We start from the raw sequence: 19,163 nt of genomic DNA on the forward strand, positions 1-19,163 counted from the left end.
GGTCAATTTGTTGCATAGTACTCTCTTACTTTCTCCCATTTGTCTCCCTGCCTAGGCTGTAAGCTTCTTGGAGGGAGGGATCATTTCTGCTATTTCTATTGTGCTCTCTCAAGTGTTCTCCTTAGTTCTAAATACTAGTCTAGGATTTAGTAGAATAATACTAAATACTGTACTGTAATAAATACCAACTGTATTTATTAAGCACTTTTCCGCAGAATAAATGCTTAATAAATACAACTGGTTGATTTATTTGAGTAGTTGCCAGAATAGGGCAATGGTGGTGCAATCTTTATCCAAATCGGTTAATGCTGATGATTCTTTAAACATTTTAAGCAACCGTTTTCATTTGTAGTCAGAGACTTTTTTTTAATGAAGGACCATTTTAAAATCCAAAAAATTAATTCATTTTGATTCAAGGTGGGATACCAGTTCTTGGGCAGCTATCCTGATTGTATGTAAATTATAAAGAGAAAAGGAAGTCCTTTTATGAATAATATTTTTCTCAACACAGTTGCTTTGTTGTGGAAAACAATAGCATCTGGTATTTATTTAGAAGAACCACATCACTTTCTTTGAGCATTAGCCAAATACTAGGTTGGATTTCACAACTCCCTAAATTTGCTTTTGATACTCTGAAAATGTGGTTTTATTAATCAGCTCTCCTTATTTCTAGATCACTGAGATGGTAGTGTTAAAGAGAGGTTCTCCACTATTTCCATTTATAAACCATTTTAATCTGATGTTCATTATTTGACAGGATCAGAATTGGAAATTGGGAGATTTGTTTCTCAAGAAAAATTTAAAAAATTGAAAAATTATCAATGTAATCCAAGGGAATTTCCTCCTTATTAGTCTCTTCCTTTCCAAGCCATAAATTTTAACAGTTTTCTGCAGTAATTTCTGCTTTTTTTGATAGTCGTTTCTTCTGGGGTGCTTGTGAAGTGGATAGCAGGAACATATTTATTCATCAAGTACTGTTTATCAAAACATTCCCTTAGTCCTTGAATTCATCTTCCATCTTCTCTTCTTCACTAACTACATCTCAAGTGTCTTTAACTGGAAATGCTATTCAAGATACTCCTTTCTCACTATAGTATGCAACATCTAGTTTTGCAAGTTTTAAAAAATGTTTTTTATTCAATCAGTTCTTCTGAAATGTGTGTTTTCATTACAAGTTTTGGATAGAAACTGTTAGAGAATTAGGGAATATTCTTCCAACAATGCATAATAATTGTGCCTTTTATTTGCATTTAATTTGTGGTAAGCAAAGTCCCAAACACTAGGGTAGATATAATACAAGCAGACACAGTCCCTGCTTCATATGGGGATCACAGTCTAAGGAAGAGAGAGAACAGGTATTTCTCTGAACTGTAAGCTCGTTGTGGGCAGGGATCTCTGTCAATTCTATTGCATTGTACTCTCATAAGCACCTAATACGGTGCTTTGCGCACAGTAAATGTTCAGTCCATACCATCGACTGATTTATTGATTAAGGAAGCAGTCTGTGGCTCTAAGACAGAGCAGTAATAGCAATCGTATTTATTAAATATTTACTAGGTGCAAAGCACTGTACTAAGACCCGGGAAGTTGAGGATATAGTCCCTGCCCCGAGAGGCTCACAAACTCAAGGGGGAGGGAAGGGTGGCACCAGGCCTTATAAGGAAAAGCTCACAAAACTCAGAAAGTCAGGGAAGAGGAGAAACACAAAAGGAGCAGTGGGATTTGGGGCTCCGAGCAGCCGTCCCAGATTTCATAGCTGCGGCCACACGGTGACCTCCCTACCTTCTAAGGGTTGACGTCTCACGCAGCAGTTTGTCAAGTCCTTGGGTTTGAGCAGGGCTTGATGGAAGCCCCTGGGACGTGGCGGAGAGGTGGCATCCTTCTCGGGCAGCTGGGTCCCGGAAGTTGGGAACAAGAGGAGCGGTTCACAGATCAGGCAGTTGGCACTAGGGGAGGGAAATCCCGTCTCTGAGCATTTGCTGCAGCATCGTTACCTGCTGTGCCCTCCACTTAATGCCATCTGAGAGTGTGGATGTTTCTGCCATAGAAACTCCTGAAGTCTTTGCCATGTGTGTAATATTGCCTTTTCAAACTTGGTATTTGTTACTATGTACCAAGCACTGTAGTAAGTGCTGGAGGTGAAGCATGGTCTAGTGGATAGAGCACAGTCCTGGGACTCAGAAGGACCTGCTTGTCTACTTGTCTGGGTAACCTTGGGCAAGTCACTTTTCTTCTCTGTGCTTCAATTATCTCATCTGTAAAATGGGGATTAAGATTGTGAACCTCTTGTGGGACAAGGACTGTGTGCCACTTGATTAATTTATCCAGTGCTTAGAACAGTGTTTGACACATAGTAAGCGCTTAACAAATACAATCATTAGCATTATTATAATGAGGCCAGGTACTGTTTCTGTCCTATCTGGTGCTAGCAGTCTAGGTAAGAGGGAAAACAGGCATTTAATGTGCATTTTACAGGTGAGTAAATAAGCACAGTAATGTTAAATGACTTGCCCATGGTCACAGTATATTGATATCTGTATATTGTAAGCTCTTTAAGGGCATGGATATTGTCTCCCAACTCTGTCGAACTCTCTGAAAGGCTCAGTAGAATGCTCTGCATGTAGTAAGTGCTCGATAAATGCCACTGATTGATTGATTAAAGTTACAGAAGCAAGATTAGAACCCAGATCCTCTAACTCCTAGGTCCATTCTCTTTTCATCAGGCCATGCACTAAGACCAGGGGATTAAATATTCAAACTCATGGACACAGAATCCTTTTAGAATGTGATTCCTAGTACTATGACTTTAAAAAATACATAAGTGGATGTTGAGATACACAGCACTGACTGTAAAGATCAGTTTTAAGTATACAATGTGTTTGCACTTGGAATCAGTTCATCAGCACCAATAAACTTCAATTTATTCAGCTTAAAAGTCACTGTAAATTGCCTCAATAAAAACAATACATTAAGCAATCCCTTTTAGAACTTCATTAGCATATTAGTTCCTGTGCTCCAAGTAGATGATTGATAATATATATTGACCTGGGTGGAGGTTTATTTCAAACAACACACAAACCCATTTCTTCATAGATTCAAATTGTGTTGGGCAGTGAGATTTTATTCCTTATACCTGGGACTAAAAGCTTTTACACTAAGTCTATTTTTAGCCCAAGGGAAGATTTTCCCTTTAAACTAAAAACTGCAGTTTGTTTAAAATGAGCTTGATATGATCATTTCAAAATGTCCGTCTTACTGCAGTTTCAATTCCCCACTGCTGATGTTTCCATTTTAGGCTATAGGATTTAGTTAAAACTTAGCCAATGTCTCTGCTAAAGGCTGACCCTTCCGCTCAATCTCAGAAATCTCGATGAAGCATTTAGCTGCTTCCTAGGAACATAAAATGGAATGAATCCGTTGCTCCAAAAATATTTTATGAGCTAACTGCCCTAAGTGGCATAACTAGATAATGATATAGTGATTATTAGTGCTTTGTGTAAAAATACAACGCCAGAATTTAACTCTCCCTGCTCTCATTTCCTATCACAGTAAAAATGACGCTGAGTCTTTTGTTTGTGTTGCATTCTGTTTATACCTGAATTGCTTCACTGGTGAATGTTCAGAGGGGCGAATTTCTAAAAAGTCTGTTATTCAGTAGTAATATTTTTCATTTTCAGTTTGCTCTTCCCCCTAAGAACTCCCAGCTACTTACACTAGTATACTCCCCCAAAACACTAAACACAGTGTTTTGCCGTCTGTATTGTGTCCCTGTGTTTCTGTGTTTGAAATGTAACCCCTCTTTGTTCTCCTAGGCAAGACCACATGTGTAAGTGCATCTGATTTCCAAGGATTCTTTATTTTGCTTACTCTACTTCTAAATGTTTTTGTGTTTCCGTGTCCCAGTTAGAGCAGTTCCTTGTGGGCAGATAATGTGCCATTTTTTCATAACTTCCCAAGTGCTCAGTATAGTATATTATGTCCAATGTGTACCCCAGCAATTCAGCTCAGCCATGTCCTGTCTCTGGCCTGGACTGCCCTCTTCATATCCAACAGACAATTACTCTCCCCTCCTTCAAAGCCTTATTGAAGGCATGTCTCCTCCAAGAGGCCTTCTCTGACTAAGCCTTCATTTCTTCTTCTCCCATTCCCTTCTGCGTCACCCTTGCCACTTGGATTTGCTTTCTTTATTCACCCCTCCCTCAGCCCCACAGCACTTACGTACATATCCGTATTTTATTTATTTCTATTAATGTCCATCTCCCCTTCTAAACTCTAAGCTCACTGTGGGTAAGGAACAAGTTTACCAACTCTGTTATACTGTACTCTCCCAAGCACTTAATTTAGTATCCTGCACACAGAAAGTGTTCAATAAATGTGATTGATTGATTAGTGTATAGTAAGAGCTTAACAGATACCATTAAAGTCTTCAGTAAATACATTTATTACTACTAATTGATCTAATTAATGTGTAATTAATCTACTGATTAACTTGTCATCTCCCCACATTATTTCTGCTGCTGCAGCCAAAGCACTTGGGCACTCACCCCCTTTCCCTCCAGCTCCCACCCACCATCGCCCCTCTGGTCATATCCTAAAACTCAATTGCTTACCCTATCTGCAATTCCTTTTTGTGTTTCTTTGCCACTAGAGTGTAAGCTCCTTGAAGGCACGTATAGCATCTATTAACTCTCTTGTACTCTTCCAAGCACTTACTACAGTGCTCTCCCCTAAGTAAGAGTTCATTAAGCAGTAGCAATAGATAGGAACGACTACCCTTTAAAATGAGGGCCACAAGGTGAAATCTGTCTCCATAATTGGCTTTCATATCAACCCTGAGTTTTCCCTAAAGGATTTTAATAAATTATTCTCAAGGCATTTTGTAGAAAGAGAAAGAACGCAATGTTCAATCAAAAGTTCAGATATTCTGAATATGTTCTTCTCGAGTCACAAAAAAAAATCCAGCCCCATATCTTTTTGATCATTAGGGCGTAACAGTTTCAAAGCAGTTTTACTCTGACTGTAATTCTTGCTGCCTTTAATAAGGGCACAATTAGAAAAGTTATTAACTCTTGCAGCACCCTGTAGGAGTGTGGATTTTCAAACTATTTAAAAAATCATGCGTTTACTGCATGTGGTATTCAGGACAAGGAAAGCAGCATGGCCTAGTGATAAAGCACAGGCCTGGGAGTCAGAAGGACGTGGGTTCCAATGTCGGCTCCACCATTTGTCTGCTAGGTGACCTTGGGCAAGTCACGTCACTTCTTCATGGCCTCACAGTCTTAATTCTCATTTTACAGATGAAGTAACTGAGGCCCAGAGAACAGGAACTGTGTTCAGCCTGATTAGCTTGTATCTACCCCAGCGCTTAGTATAGTGCCTGGCACAAATACAATACAAATCCCACCATTATTATTATTCGCATTATTAAGTTCTGTGTTGGTTTCCCATTTTAGAGATGTGTACAATATTTATTCAAGCCCACCAGAAGGGCAACGGGAGAGACGAGCATTGGGGCCAGGACTTTCTGACTATTGGTCAAGTTAACCCAAGACCTAGAATCCCATCTGGCCTGCAGTGATATCAGTGCTAACCTCTATGAAATTGGGAAAGGGATCTGAAAGCAACTGAGTTCATTTAGCTTCTTCTTTCTATTATCTTTTGATCCAAGGTCCATGTCATGTGCGCTTTTGGGTGGGCAGGGAATGTGCTAATTCTGTTATATTGTACTTTCTCCCAGTGCTTAGTATAATGGCCTGCACACAGCAGGCGTTCAATAAATACCATTGATAGGGCCAGATGCTGAATATTTCACCCAGGATCACTATGCCAGGAATGTCAGTGTCTTCCCTTATTTAAAAGGGAGATGAAAGGCTGAGGAGGCAGTAGCAAAGAATGGCAAAAGAAAACCAGTAATGACAGAAAACAGAGTGGCTTAGTGGAAAGAGCACAGGCCTGAGAGTCAGAGTACCTGAGTTCTAATCCTGCTCGGCCACTTGTCTGCTGAATGACCTTGTGGAAGTCATTCTGTGCCTCAGCTACCTCATCTGTAAAATGGGGATTCATCTTTCTCCCTCATACTTAGACTGTGAGCTCCAGGTGGGACAGGGACTGTGCCAACCCGGATAAATTTTATCTACCCCAGTGCTTAGTATTGCCACATAGTAAGTGCTTAACAAATACCTTTAAAAAAAACAAAAAACGACGACAATCCTTACAGATGCGAGGTGTCTGAAAGCTAGATGGTATGCAGTGTTTTTGGAGTACCAAAGAAAAATGGGAATTAATATAAGTAGCACATACTGGAAAACACATTGGAAAAATCTGGAAAGCAAGACGAGTATTCGCCACTTTCTAAACTCCACAGTGTTATTTTTTAAGGGTATTTGTTGTTTAAATTACTTCTATCATCCAGGGCCTAGGTCTGGAACTCCTTCCCCCTTCCAAAACAACAGACTACCACGCTCCCCACTTTCAATTATCATCACTTTTATAAAATGTCGCCACATCATTTACGTTAGCTGCTCAATGGATATATTTTCTCCAGAACGTCCTGTCTTCTGCCATAATCTGTAACCTTGTTAATGATTCTTCCATTATCATTGTTATGGTTTCTATCCATCTAGCCTCTGATCAGCTTCTTCCACTTTTTACCTGGACATTTCCTAGCATTAGTGTCTTCTCCAGAGTATAAGTCCTCCTGATGATGTGTCCAAAATATGATAATCTAAGTCGAGGCATGGCCTTCCAAAGACCACTTTGGCTGAATTTGCTCCAAAATCCATTCGTTTGTTTTTCAGGCAGTCCACGGTATTCCCCAGAGCCTTCTCCAACACCACATTTCAGAAGAATCGATGCTCTTCCTCACGTTTTATTTTTGTCATTTTCAAAGCTTTATTAAAAGAGACTTTCCCAACTAAGCCCTTATTTCTCCAACTCCCTCTCCCTTCTGGGTGCCCTCTGCACTTGGATCTGTACTGTTTAGGCAATGGATATTCACTCCACTTTCAGCCCCACAGCATTTATGTGCGTATCCTTATACATAGCCATTTCCCCAACTCTCTTTCAGTGTTTGTCATCTCCTCTAGACTGTGAGCTCTCTATTGGTAGGGGTCCTGTCTACCAACTCCATTGCAGAGTTGGTACAGTGTTCTGCATGCAGTAAGCGCTCAATAAAAACCATTGATTGAAAAAAAGGGGACATCTTTAGAATCTAGTTTTTCCAATGATTACGTTAATGCTAATTCTGTATTTCAAAATTCAACTGAATTTATATTGTATCCTAATGAATAATGCTAAAATCTTCAAAATGGAATAAAATGAAACTATTCTACTCGGCTAGAAGCGTTATTTTTTTTTTCCCAGTGCCGAGTCTGAGTTGTATGCATGGGTCATTTTTAGAGCTAGACTGTATAAATTTCCATTCTGTGTGATGTTAGAAATGAGTCCTAGGCCATCTAATTACTGTGTGAGTTTTTTTTTCCTTTTACACAGCTCTGTGTTAACATGACCAATGAGAAGATACATCAGTATATCAATGAAGTGCTTTTTCTACAAGAACAAACAGAATGTGTACAAGAGGGGGTTACCATGGAAACAACATATTCTCCTAGTAACCAGACAGCGGCTTTGGATTTTTTCTTCCAGGTATTCTTCCAATCCATGTCACATCAATGTATGTGTTTCATTCCTTGTTTATTTCAAAACAGTAAGAGCAGCAACATGATCTAGTGGGTAGAGCACGGGCCTGGGAGTCAGAAGTATCTGGCTTCTAATCCTGGCTCCACTACTTGTCTGCTCTGTGACCTTGGTTAAGTCACTTAACCTCTCTATGCCTCAGTCTCCTTATATGTAAAAAAATGGGGATTAAGGCTCTGAGTGCCCTGTGGGACGTGGACTGTGTCCAACCTGATCAGCTTGTATCTACCCCACAGCTTAGTACACTGCCTGGCACGTAGTATTAACTAAACAAATACCATTTAAAAAATGAAATCCTGAATGCTTTCTTTAACATTAGTTAGGTTTTTCAGGTAGCTTTTTGAAAAGTCTAAAATATTATCTTTATTACCCTTCAAAATCTGTTGCCTGGCAAGATGCTTTTCTCCCAAAGAGGTTGGGCTAATACCAGTTAACTGAATGAGCACAAAGAAATATGAGTTCATCTGAGAAAGATGTGCAGCTTCAGCTCCAAGTTAAAATGATGTCCTTTGTCTGAAATGCTAACTTTGATGTCCATAACGTAGAGGTTAAAAAGAATCCGTAGGAAGAAAAAGGGGTTATAACAGATGCCGTCCTGTTTGTGGTCAAAGGTCAGAAGAATGGATTGAAAGGAAAGCTCCTTGAACGCAATTAACAGAAAGCAGAGTGAATGCCAGCGATCCTAATGTGGCATTAGGAAAACCACTTAGATGCCTCTAGACTGTAAGTTCAATTTGGGCAGGGAATGTGTCTGCTTGTTGTTATATTTTGTACTCTCCCAAGCACTTAGTACAGTGATCTGCACACAGTAAGTGCTCAATACATAGAATTGAAAGAATGTTTTGTGTCTCAGTGTCCTTATTTGAGAAGTGTTGATAAACACTTCCAAAATAACCACATCCCAGTCGTACCTGAATGATCTCGTGTCCAGTCCAGGGATTCCCAAGGCAAGTGCTTAACCAATACAACAATTAAAAATATTTTTATTGTCAATAGTAATCATCATCATCATCATCATTATTATTCCCTATTCATGGAACCCAAGGGGTTTGCCAAATTTAATCCCCATTTTCCAAATGAGGCAGTTGAAGCCCAGAGAAGATGTGACTTGTCCAAGGTAATATACAGTAGGCAAAAGGCAGAGCCAGGCTTTGAACTCAGGTCCTTGGATTCCTAGCCTGTGCTCTTTCATCTAGGCCATGCTGTTTCCCCAAGCAGCTTGTGTCTACCATCTCCATTGTATTCTCCCAAGATCTAGTACAGTGCTCTATACCCAGTAAATACCATTGGTTGATTGACAGATAAAAGCTGGGTGTCCTGGAAGGCCCTATCTGTTGGACATCGGTTTTTACTTCAATCTTTTTGCAGAATCTTAATTAGGTTCCATTTCTGTTGGATTGAAGTGTGACTAATTTGCTTTAATTACCTTGTTCCACTGTCACCAATTTTGAATTTTTTTAACTCGAGATACATTTTCACTGTTTTATGGCTGCTTTTTCTGGGCCTCAATTTTGGACTTCTATAGCATTGCTTTTTAAATTCTGTTGAGTGGGATTTTATTGCATTTTCTTACAGCCGAGGTTCTGTTTCTATTTTAAATTATGGTGGGTTTCTCTTCAGATGTATTTAGGAAGGTTCATTTTAGGTGAGACTAAAATTTCGTACACTGAACTCAATTCCCATGGTGAAGAACATACGCGTAGAAGGAATTCTCCCTGCCACACAGAGCTCATTTTTCTATTTTTATTAATATGCTCTCAAGTCCCTAGGACAGTGTTCTGTGCAATTAAAGTTTTCAGACGTTACTAATGATGATGATGATGATGTTGGTGGTGGTGATGGTGGAGTTGGTTTTGGTGATAGTGATGCTGATGATGGTAATGGGTGAAAATGGTGATGATGATAGGAGTGGTGTTGGTGAATGGTATTTATTGAGTACTTACTGTGTGCAGAGCACTGTACCAAGCATTCATTCAGTCGGATTTATTGAGCACTTGCTGTGTGCAAAGCACTGTACTAAGTGCTTGGGGAAGTACAGTACAACAACGAACAGATACATTCCCTGCCCACAGTGAGCTCACAGCCTAGTTGGGGAGAGAGATGCTAATATAAATAACTAAATAAAGCACTTGGGAGAGTACAGTACAACAGAGTTAATAGATGTGATCCCTGCCCTCAAAGAATTTATAATCTAGTGGAGGGGCTGTTGGCCTTATTTGAAATATTTATTCAGTCCTTTCTTTCACATTTTCAGAAATTCCACTGTATATCACGTATAGAATTCATTTGATGTTTCATTTAATGGAAGCCCTAGTTCTATTTTTGGAAGTACTTTTCTGGATTTTTTTTTTTTGCTTGGAAGCCATAACTTTCAATCTGTGAACTTTTTTGGACTTGATAAATTATTTTGAATTTCCTCCAAGCTCTAAGAGATAGCACATTTATAAATCCAGGGCAAGATCTGAAACCTTTACAACCGGAAAGTGCTCTAAAAAGTAATGAGGATCAGATAGAAGCCAAACTTAGCTCTGCTGTACTGTATTTTTGCCTTTGTCTTAATCATAAAAGGACAGCCATTTGAAAGAGAATCTGATGCTCACAAAGAAACAACTTGGCAAAATTAATTTCATTCCAGTTTAAACATGAGACAGAAGTCATGGAACATGGTGAAGAGCAGGCTAACACTTGAGAATAAAAAAAAAAATAGACTGGCCTTTTAAGCAGCATGGCATAGTGGTTAGAACCCAGGCCTGGGAGTCAGAAGGTAATGGGTTCTAATTCTGACTCCACCACTTGTCTGCTGGGTGACCTGGGGCAAGTCACTTTATTGCTCTGCGCCTCAGTTACCTCATCTGTAAAATGGGGATTGAAAGTGTGAGCCCCAGGAGAGACAGGCACTGTGTCCAACATGATTAGCTTGTATCTGCCCCAGTGCTTAAAATACAGTGCCTGGCACATGGTAAGCACTTAACAAATACCATAATTATTATTATGATTATTTAAAACAAAGAAATTAATGTGTCTCTATCTTTTTATAAATTTTTTTTTAGCATTTACTATGTGCCAGGCACTGTATTAAGAGCTGGGGAAAATACAAGATAATCAGTGTGGACCCACTCCATGTTCCATGCTGAAAGTGAAGTGACTCACCCAAGGTCACAAATATACATTTGGCAGAACCGGGATTAGAACCCTGATCCTCTGACTCCCAGAGCGGTGTCTTTCAACTAGACCACTGCTTCATTTGGAAAGAACTGATAGTGTCTTTGTCAATCAGTCGTATTTATTGAGCACTTACTATGTGCAGAGCACTGCCCAATAAAACAGACACATTCCCCGCCCAATCCTCCCCTCTTCCCAATTTTCCCATCTCCTTTGACCTCATCCTCCTTCCTGTGACTGGAGCCTTACGTACAGTTCTTGACTCTTCAAAGAAATTCTCAAATCCACCAATTTGTCCTCAAAAGTATTTTGCAAATCCACCCATTCCCCTACTTCCCCTTTCAGCCACCACTCTCATTCAAGTGCTTCTCATAACAAGATTGGACAACCACACCGACCTCCTTGCTGGTTTTCCTGTAATAATGATTGTGGTATCTGTTAAGTGCACGCTTCGGGCCAGGTACGGTAACAGGCGCTGGGGTAGATATAATCAAGTCAGGCACAGCTCCTGTACCACATGGGGCTCACTGTGAGAGGGAGGAACACAAATCTCTTACCCCGTTTTACCAGCCAGAAAACCGAGGCCCTGAGAAGTTAGGTGACTTGCCCAAGATCACTCAGCAGGTAAGTGGCAGAGCCGGGATTGGAACCCAGGTCCTTTGACTCTCAGGCCCATATTCATTCCTCTAGGGCACACTGCGTCTATTATATTGTTATACGGTACTCTTCCAATCACTTAGTACAGTCCTCTGCACACAGAAAGCACTCAATAAATACGATTGACTACTTCCCCACTGGGGCCTTTTCACTTCAATCCACATGGCTGTCCAGCTCATCTGCCCAAAACTTTCCCCAGCACAGGTCTCCGCTTTCCGGACTTTACTTCTTAATCTTAGCCGTCATCCCCATTTTACAGATGAGGTAACTGAGGCCCAGAGAAGTGAAGTGACTGGCCCAAGGTCACACAGCAGACAAGCGGCTGAACCGGGACTAGAACCCAGGCCTTTTTGATTCCCAGGCCCATGCTCTGTCCACTAGGCCATGCTGCTGCTTCTTATCAACCACTCCCCTGTTTGCACTCTTCACTCCCTTTTTCCCAGCATGTCCTCCTCCAAACTATTGCTCACCTTGTCCCCAGAACCTGCCCTCAAATCCATCAGGTTTCAACCCTCTCTATCTCTGAAGTCCTCCTCAATCTCACTTCCTCCTCCAACAAAGCCTTCTCCAAAGAATCATCCCAGCCTGGAATTTTGTCAACCCTTTGGCCGCCTCTTGCACTTCCGTATGTAGTTATTTCTGCCCAGCCTCAATCAATCAGTCATTCAATAGTGTTTCTTCAGTGCTTTCTGTGTGCAGGGCTCAGCTCTTGTGTATATATGTATATTCATTCAATTGTATATATTGAGCACTTACTGTTTGCAGAGCACTGTACTAAGCACTTGGGAAGTGTATAAATGTATATGGGGGAAAGAGCATGGCTTAGTGGTGGATCACAGGCCTGGGAGTCAGAAGGACCTGGGTTCTAATCCTGGCTCTGTCACTTGCCTGCCGTGTGATCTTAGGCAAGTCACTTCACTTCTCTGGGGCTCAGTTCCCTCATCTGTAAAATGGGGATTAAGACTGTGAGCCCCATAGGGGACAAGGACTGTGTCAAACGTGATAGCTTGTATCTACCCCAGCGCTTAGAACAGTGCTTGACAAATAGTAAGCACTTAAATATCATTTCATTATTATTATTATCCAGTTGAGCATTCAGTTGTATTTATTTTGATTCTACTGATGGTGAATATTTCTGTGTTTGTTAGAATTTTAGTTCTGTGAGGACAGGGGACTTGCCCTGTAGAGTAGGCAATATCATTTCTCAGCTATCTGTGGGTTGAGCACTGTTCTAGGTGCCTGCTGTGTATTGAGCAACTGCAAGTCTAGCACTAGTAAATGTATTTTCACACCCTCGGCATACAGTGCTTGTTGTAGGAATGTCTCTGTGATATTGTTATATTGTACTCTCCTAAGCATTTGGTACAGTGCTCTGCACACGGTAAGCCCTCAATAAATATGATTGACTGCTTAGCTATTATTACTGTACTACTGTTTGTGCTACTTAAACTACTAAAACTCAGGCCCAGTTCCCAGGCAGGAATGACCGTTGCTTTTTGTCTTTTACTCTTTGGACATTTCATCATAAGTTACTGACATATTCTTGGGAGTAATTTTTTTCCTAGGTATATGATCTCCTCCTGCCCCAGTCTGTAAACTCTTTCTCCTTTACCACTTGGACTGCAATCTCCCCAGTTCCTTAATACAGTGGTTGTTCACCCTCAGCACCCTTTAAAGTGATTGATTATAATGATAATGATGATGGTGGTAGTGGTGATGATGATGCAGATAAAGAAAAAGAACAGTGGGCTGTATGAAGAAGAGAAGAGGAATTATAGGTTCTTAACTTTTTTCTTTTTTTTAATGGCATTTGTTAAGGGCTTACTATGTGCCAGGTACTGTACTAAGCGCTGGAGTAGATACAAGCCAATCAGGATGGACACAGTTCCTGTCCCATATGGGACTCCCAGTCTTAATCCCCATTTTACAGACTAGGTAACCAAGGCCCAGAGAAGTGAAATGACTTGCCCAAGGTCACACAGCAGGCAAGAGGTGGAGCCAGGATTACAACCCAGGTCCTTCTGACTCTTTTCTCTTTCACATTTCAGAAACCATCAGGTTTTCTCTCTGTTTTGGACGAAGAAAGCCAAATGATTTGGACTGCAGAATCCAGCCTTCCAAAACGTCTCCAGTCCCTGGTGGAAACCTGCAACAGTAATGTTGTGTATCCTGCCAGAAGAGATGGGAATGGAAATATTGCTCTAAAGGAGCAGGGCTTTACTTTCACAATCTTGCACTACGCGGGAAGGGTAAGTGGCATTTAAGGCAAAGGCTTTCTCCCAGATGTAGACCCCATCTCCTTGATAAATGGTCAAGAAATTGTTTTGTGAATAGCCAGTCCTTTTTGGAAATTCTCTGCAATCCAGTTGTCACATGGGTAAGACAGTTTGTCTTCCTGTTTATGACAAAAATGTAGAAGGAATCAATTTAGGCCAAAATATTGATGACGGTAAGTCAAGCGTAAAGAACAAGAAGCAGCGTGGCGCAGTGGATACAGCACGGGTCTGGGAGTCAGAAGGTCATGGGTTCTAATCCCGGCTCTGCCACTTGTGGTGCTGGGTAACGTTGGGCAAGTCACTTCACTTCTCTAGGCCTCAGGTACCTCATCTGTAAAATGGGGATTGAGACTGTGAGCCCCACGTGGGACAGGGACTGTGTCCATACTGATTTGTTTGTTTCTGCCCTAGCGCTTATTACAGTGCCTGGCACATAGTAAGCACTTAACAGATACCATAATTATTAATTATTATTATTAACAATGACTTTGGCTTCGATCATCAATACCAGTGGTAGTAAGTGTATTTCAGCAGTGCTAGTCCAATAATTCAGGGATCCTGAATTATTAGATGGTAAATAGTTAGATGGTAAAATTCTGGTCATTGTTTTGCTGGAATCCTTTATTCCATTGCATGCTGGGTCTTTTCTAGGCAGGGAGCCAGGCAGAATCCCTTTTCTACAAAGAACCAAGGTCAATTCACAAACTCTAGTTGAGTGACAGCTCACCCACAAGATGGAAGCCACCATGACCAAGTGGAGAGAGCCCGGGCCTGGCAGTCAAAAGGACCTGGGTTCCGATCCCAGCTCCGCCGCGTGTCTCCTGGGTGACCTGGGGCAAGCCACTTCACTTCTCTGGGTCTCAGTTTCCTCATCTATAAAAGGGGATTAAGACCATGAGCCCTGTATAGAATGGGGACTGTGTTCAACCTGATTAGTTTGTCGCTACCCTAGCACTTAGTACAGTGCCTGGCACATAGTAAACGCTTAACATATTCCAATTAAAAAAAACCAACCCTCTTCCAGATTTTTCTCTATGAAAATCCATGTTCCCAAAATACCCATGCCCATTCTGAAACCAAATCCGGAAAACTTCTAAGGTAGCAGAGTCACAGTTAAATATTGCTTTACACTTCATTTAGTTCAGATGAGCCTAACTGAAGAGAAGGTATAATAATAGCCATCATTTTGCTATTCTTTGCATTTCATATTTTTAGTTGCCAATAAATTTGCACGTGACATAAATCTCCTACGTGGTTTTAAAGGCTCTCTAGGAAAACGACAGACCCATAAAATTCCCGAAATTCTTAAATTTGCTCAGCCATTCAGTGCAGATTCTGAATTAATTAATTCTGCTGAATTAATGTTTCCTGTACAATTTTCCTATTTTCATTAGAAATTGAAAGAAAGCGTCACGGATGTATTTTTAAAGGGACCTCAGCTAAAAGCTAAATGTTATCTGACGCATTTATGACCATATCTGCACCCCTTTAAGCTCACTGTGGGCAGGGAATTTCTACCTACTCTGTTGTATTGTACTCTCCCAAGCACTTGGTCCAGAGTAAGCACTCAGTAAAGACCATCAATTGATTTAAACATGAGGAGCCTCCTAGACGTGTGCAATGTTCTATGCAACTTGACCATTTTCATCCTTAACTCTGATTTATCAAGCAGTGGTATTAAGCATTTACAGTGTGCAGAGCACTGAATTAAGCTCTTGATTTAATGCCATTCACAACCCTATTTGGGAGGTCAAACCCTTTGTAAAGCACGGGGACCACTACAAAAATCAATAGTATTTTTGAAACACTTTCTGTGTGCACAGCACTTACTGAGTAAGGACTTGGGAAGGTACAGTGGAGTTATAAAGTACAGTGCCTGTTTTCAAGGAGCTTACAGTCTCACCTCTCTTCCTAGATGCACCAGACAGTTGTAAACATCTCGGAAACGAGTGAGATTGCCAGAAATATTGATTGGCCCCTCCCCCTAATTCCAAGCAGCGCCTTACCCGAACTAATCCAATCGGATGAGAACTGAACCTGCTTTTAGCAGACCTGCAGGGAGGGCAGTCCCACACTCCTCCAGGGGAACTTCTCTTCCAGGGCGAAACAGTCTTCACTCTCCAGAAAATTTTCTTTAAGTATAACCTACATCCTTCATGCTGCAATTTCCGCTCTCGTTCCTATTTCGCAGGGGAGCATTAAATTCTGGCTAGTATGCACCTAGGGCTTTGATTAATGATACACCTGAGAGTACTGTTCAATATTTCTCAAGTGAGAACTACCCATTTATCTTCCCGCCTCCCAGTTCTCTTTCACCCAGTGTGCTGCTACTGACATGAGCGCAACCTGCATTCTTTAATTATTTCACACCCGGGCTTCTGGTTTAGCGTGTCTCAAACTACAGGCAGCTGTCTTCTGGTGGCTGTGGGAGCAAAACCCTTGGAAAGAAAGAAGTCTCCTATCAGGCGAAATCCAAACACAGACCGTTTTAGAAAAGCAGTGGGTTCAAGTAGAAAGAACACGGGACTGGGAGTCAGGAGATTTGGGTTCTAATCCCTGCTCTGCCAGATGCCTACTGTGTGACTTGACCAAGTCACTTAACTCCTCTGGTGCTTCGGATTTTTTATCTGTAAAATGGAGACTAAATACCTGCTCTCCCTCTTATCCCAAGAGCCCCATGTGGAACAAGGTTTGGGTCTGCTCTGATTGTATTACACCTATCCCAGCTCTTGGCATGCAATACGTGCTTAACAAACCCCACGATTATTATTTCTGTAGGTGAACTGAGCAAACTAAAGGGCTCCTTTTCTGCCCTTAGACCTGTTTGCATAATGTCCTTTAAGTGCAGATCAATGACTGTCCAAAATACCTTTCTAAACTGTCGACTCACCCTCACCACCCCAGTGGATCTTGCATCTCAGGCAGACTGTGAAACTGACCCTTTAAATCAAAACACAAAGGAGATGGATTAATCAATAGGGAAGCTTTCATTTTCTTTCCTTTTTTTTATCCCCCCTTAACTCAGGGCAGGCTGAGTCCCCAGACATAACAATCACATCGGTCTGGCCTAAGCTGTAGTGAAGCTATTAAAGGTTATTTGACAAAGACATTTTTTGCTCATGCAGAAACATACTTGTTTTTAACGCAAATCTGCTTTTGTTCTCCTTCTGGATGGACTTCCTGGAAAAACAGAGTCAGGCAACTAACAGCTCTGACTGCTCGAGTTCTGGTCCATCTAACTGGATGTTGGCATAAATTGTCCCAGGTTATATGATGAATGTTCACTTACCAGGATTTTGCTCTTCAAAGAAAACACAAGAGGGCTTTTAAGTGATCTAACTGTTTCATCAAAGACTTAATAGCTTCTGTTATCTCCACCTTTATGTGGTGGCACCAAAGTAATAAATAAAGACCCATAAAGTTGCAGTATATCGATAGCTCTGACCACCACTAAGCCGATTCCATATATTTTATCTTGAAATTTCTCCAATGGGGTGTGCCCTTTTTCAGTCTAGTGCATTCATCGATTTCAAGGGCATCAATTTTAGATTGAGCTCTATTCTGTTGTTCCGGATTTCTAAGAAACATTATTATGCTAAAGATGATGGGGACGCAGTCTTGCACTTTAGCAATGCACTCTGCTGCCATCAGGGGATTTTATAATCATTTATTCTGTCCCTGGCAGCGGCGGTTCAATATAGGGTGCTGGTATTCACCCGGCTTTTCCGAAATTAAAACAGAGGCCAGGATCTCTCGGTAACTTGTGTGGTGGCATTTGAATCCCAGGCTGGTGGAAAAATGCGCGGTCCACACAGAGACACTTGACCCACCCATTTTTCAGCAATTGAAACTGTAAGCCAGCAAGCTAGTTTATATTATTTTTCAGATTGCCCCGAAGGGGGAACGCTCCTCTCAAAAGGTGGCAGGGCAGATATTAAAGCTCCCTGGACATGAACGTTCAGGCCACAACAGTAATAATAATCGAGGTTTTTGTTAAGTACTTACTATGTGCCAGTCACTGTACTAAGCACTGGAGTGAATACGCGCACATGGGGTTGGACACAGTCCCACGTCGGGCTTACAGTCTCGATCCCCATCTTACAGATGAGGTAACTGAGGCCCAGAGATTTGAAGTGACTTGCCCCAGGTCACACAGCAGACAAGTCACAGAGCCGGGATTAGACCGCACAACGTTTGACACCCTACCCGTGCTGTATCCGCTAAGCCATGCTGCTTCTCTAGGGCATCTCCAGGCTGAGAACTTTACCTCAGCCAGCAGCACGGAATTGCCAATTCGCCAGGATTAGGGCCTGTGTAGCCCAGAGGTAGAAGCTGAACGGGATAACCAGGGGGCCGGTAGAGAAAGAGAGAGGCAGCCTCCCTCCACCCACTGGTAGGCCCAGTTTGTGCTAGAGATTAGGTGTGCCTGGGTCCTTAGGGGGTGACAGCTCCCCTCCCCCTGCCCAGGGGGAGAGTTTACTCCAGGTTGGAGTAGCAGGTGACAGTCCTGCTGACAGAGGGAAGAAAGGCAGCCTGGGAATTATAGCTTTCTCCCTTACTGTAAGATCACTGTGGGTTTAGAGTATTGGACTCTGTTGTGTTGGACTCTCCCAAGCGCTTGGTGCAGAGGTGAGACTGTAAGCTCCTTATCTGCTTGAGGATGTGTGTGTTTAGAATAACTGTAGTATTTATTAAGCACTATGTGCCAAGCACTGAACTAAGCAATAGGGTAGATACGTGATGATCAGTTCGACCAGAGTCCCTGACCCACATAGGGCTCACAGTCTAAGTAAGAGGAAGAACAAATACTGAATCTTGTGTGTGTGTGTGTGTACTCTGAATGTATCATTATGTGTTTACCCTGTGCTTGGTTGTGTATATATGTGAATGTGTGACATCCATTCTCTCTTTTTCAGTCTCAGCTTTACCCTTTCTTGCCTCTCCCTCATATGCACATTTATATGAGCATTTTTGGTTCTTTTGAGATTTGATAATCCATCCTTGATTAGGACAGTGGTTCAACCATATTCAAAATAGAGTTTCTCCCGGGTTATAGAGTAGACCTTCACTCCAGTTGCAAAATAGGGCTTTACTTAGGTTTTAAGTGTCTCAGGTTGGTGATCCACCATGTGCCTTTGGTGATTTTTTTTTTCCCAATGGTATTAGTTAATCACTTACTGTGTGCCAGGCAGTGAACTGAGCACTGGGGTAAGTACAAGCTAATCAGGTTTGGACACAGTCCATGTCCCATGGGAGACTCACAACCTTAATCTCTATTTGATGGGTGAGGGGGGACAAAAAAGTGAAGTGACCTGCCCAGGGTCATAGAGCAGATAAGTGGTGGAGCCAGTTTTAGAGCATTTCTAGGGAATA

At 41.6% G+C, this 19,163-nt stretch overlaps 1 protein-coding gene across 3 annotated transcripts in view; it reads left to right on the plus strand.

Moving 5' to 3' along the window:
- Nucleotides 1-19,163, plus strand: part of MYO16 (myosin XVI) — a 247,065-nt gene that overhangs the window by 147,689 nt on the left and 80,213 nt on the right. For all 3 annotated transcript variants that reach the window (XM_029047892.1, XM_029047891.1, XM_007668660.3), the window contains 2 exons: nucleotides 7,492-7,644; nucleotides 13,563-13,763. In XM_029047892.1, coding sequence (XP_028903725.1) covers nucleotides 7,492-7,644; nucleotides 13,563-13,763 — 354 coding nt within the window. The remainder of the gene's footprint in view (nucleotides 1-7,491; nucleotides 7,645-13,562; nucleotides 13,764-19,163) is intronic.

Source organism: Ornithorhynchus anatinus, chromosome 20 (genome assembly GCF_004115215.2).
Source record: "Ornithorhynchus anatinus isolate Pmale09 chromosome 20, mOrnAna1.pri.v4, whole genome shotgun sequence".
Classification (NCBI taxonomy): domain Eukaryota; kingdom Metazoa; phylum Chordata; class Mammalia; order Monotremata; family Ornithorhynchidae; genus Ornithorhynchus; species Ornithorhynchus anatinus.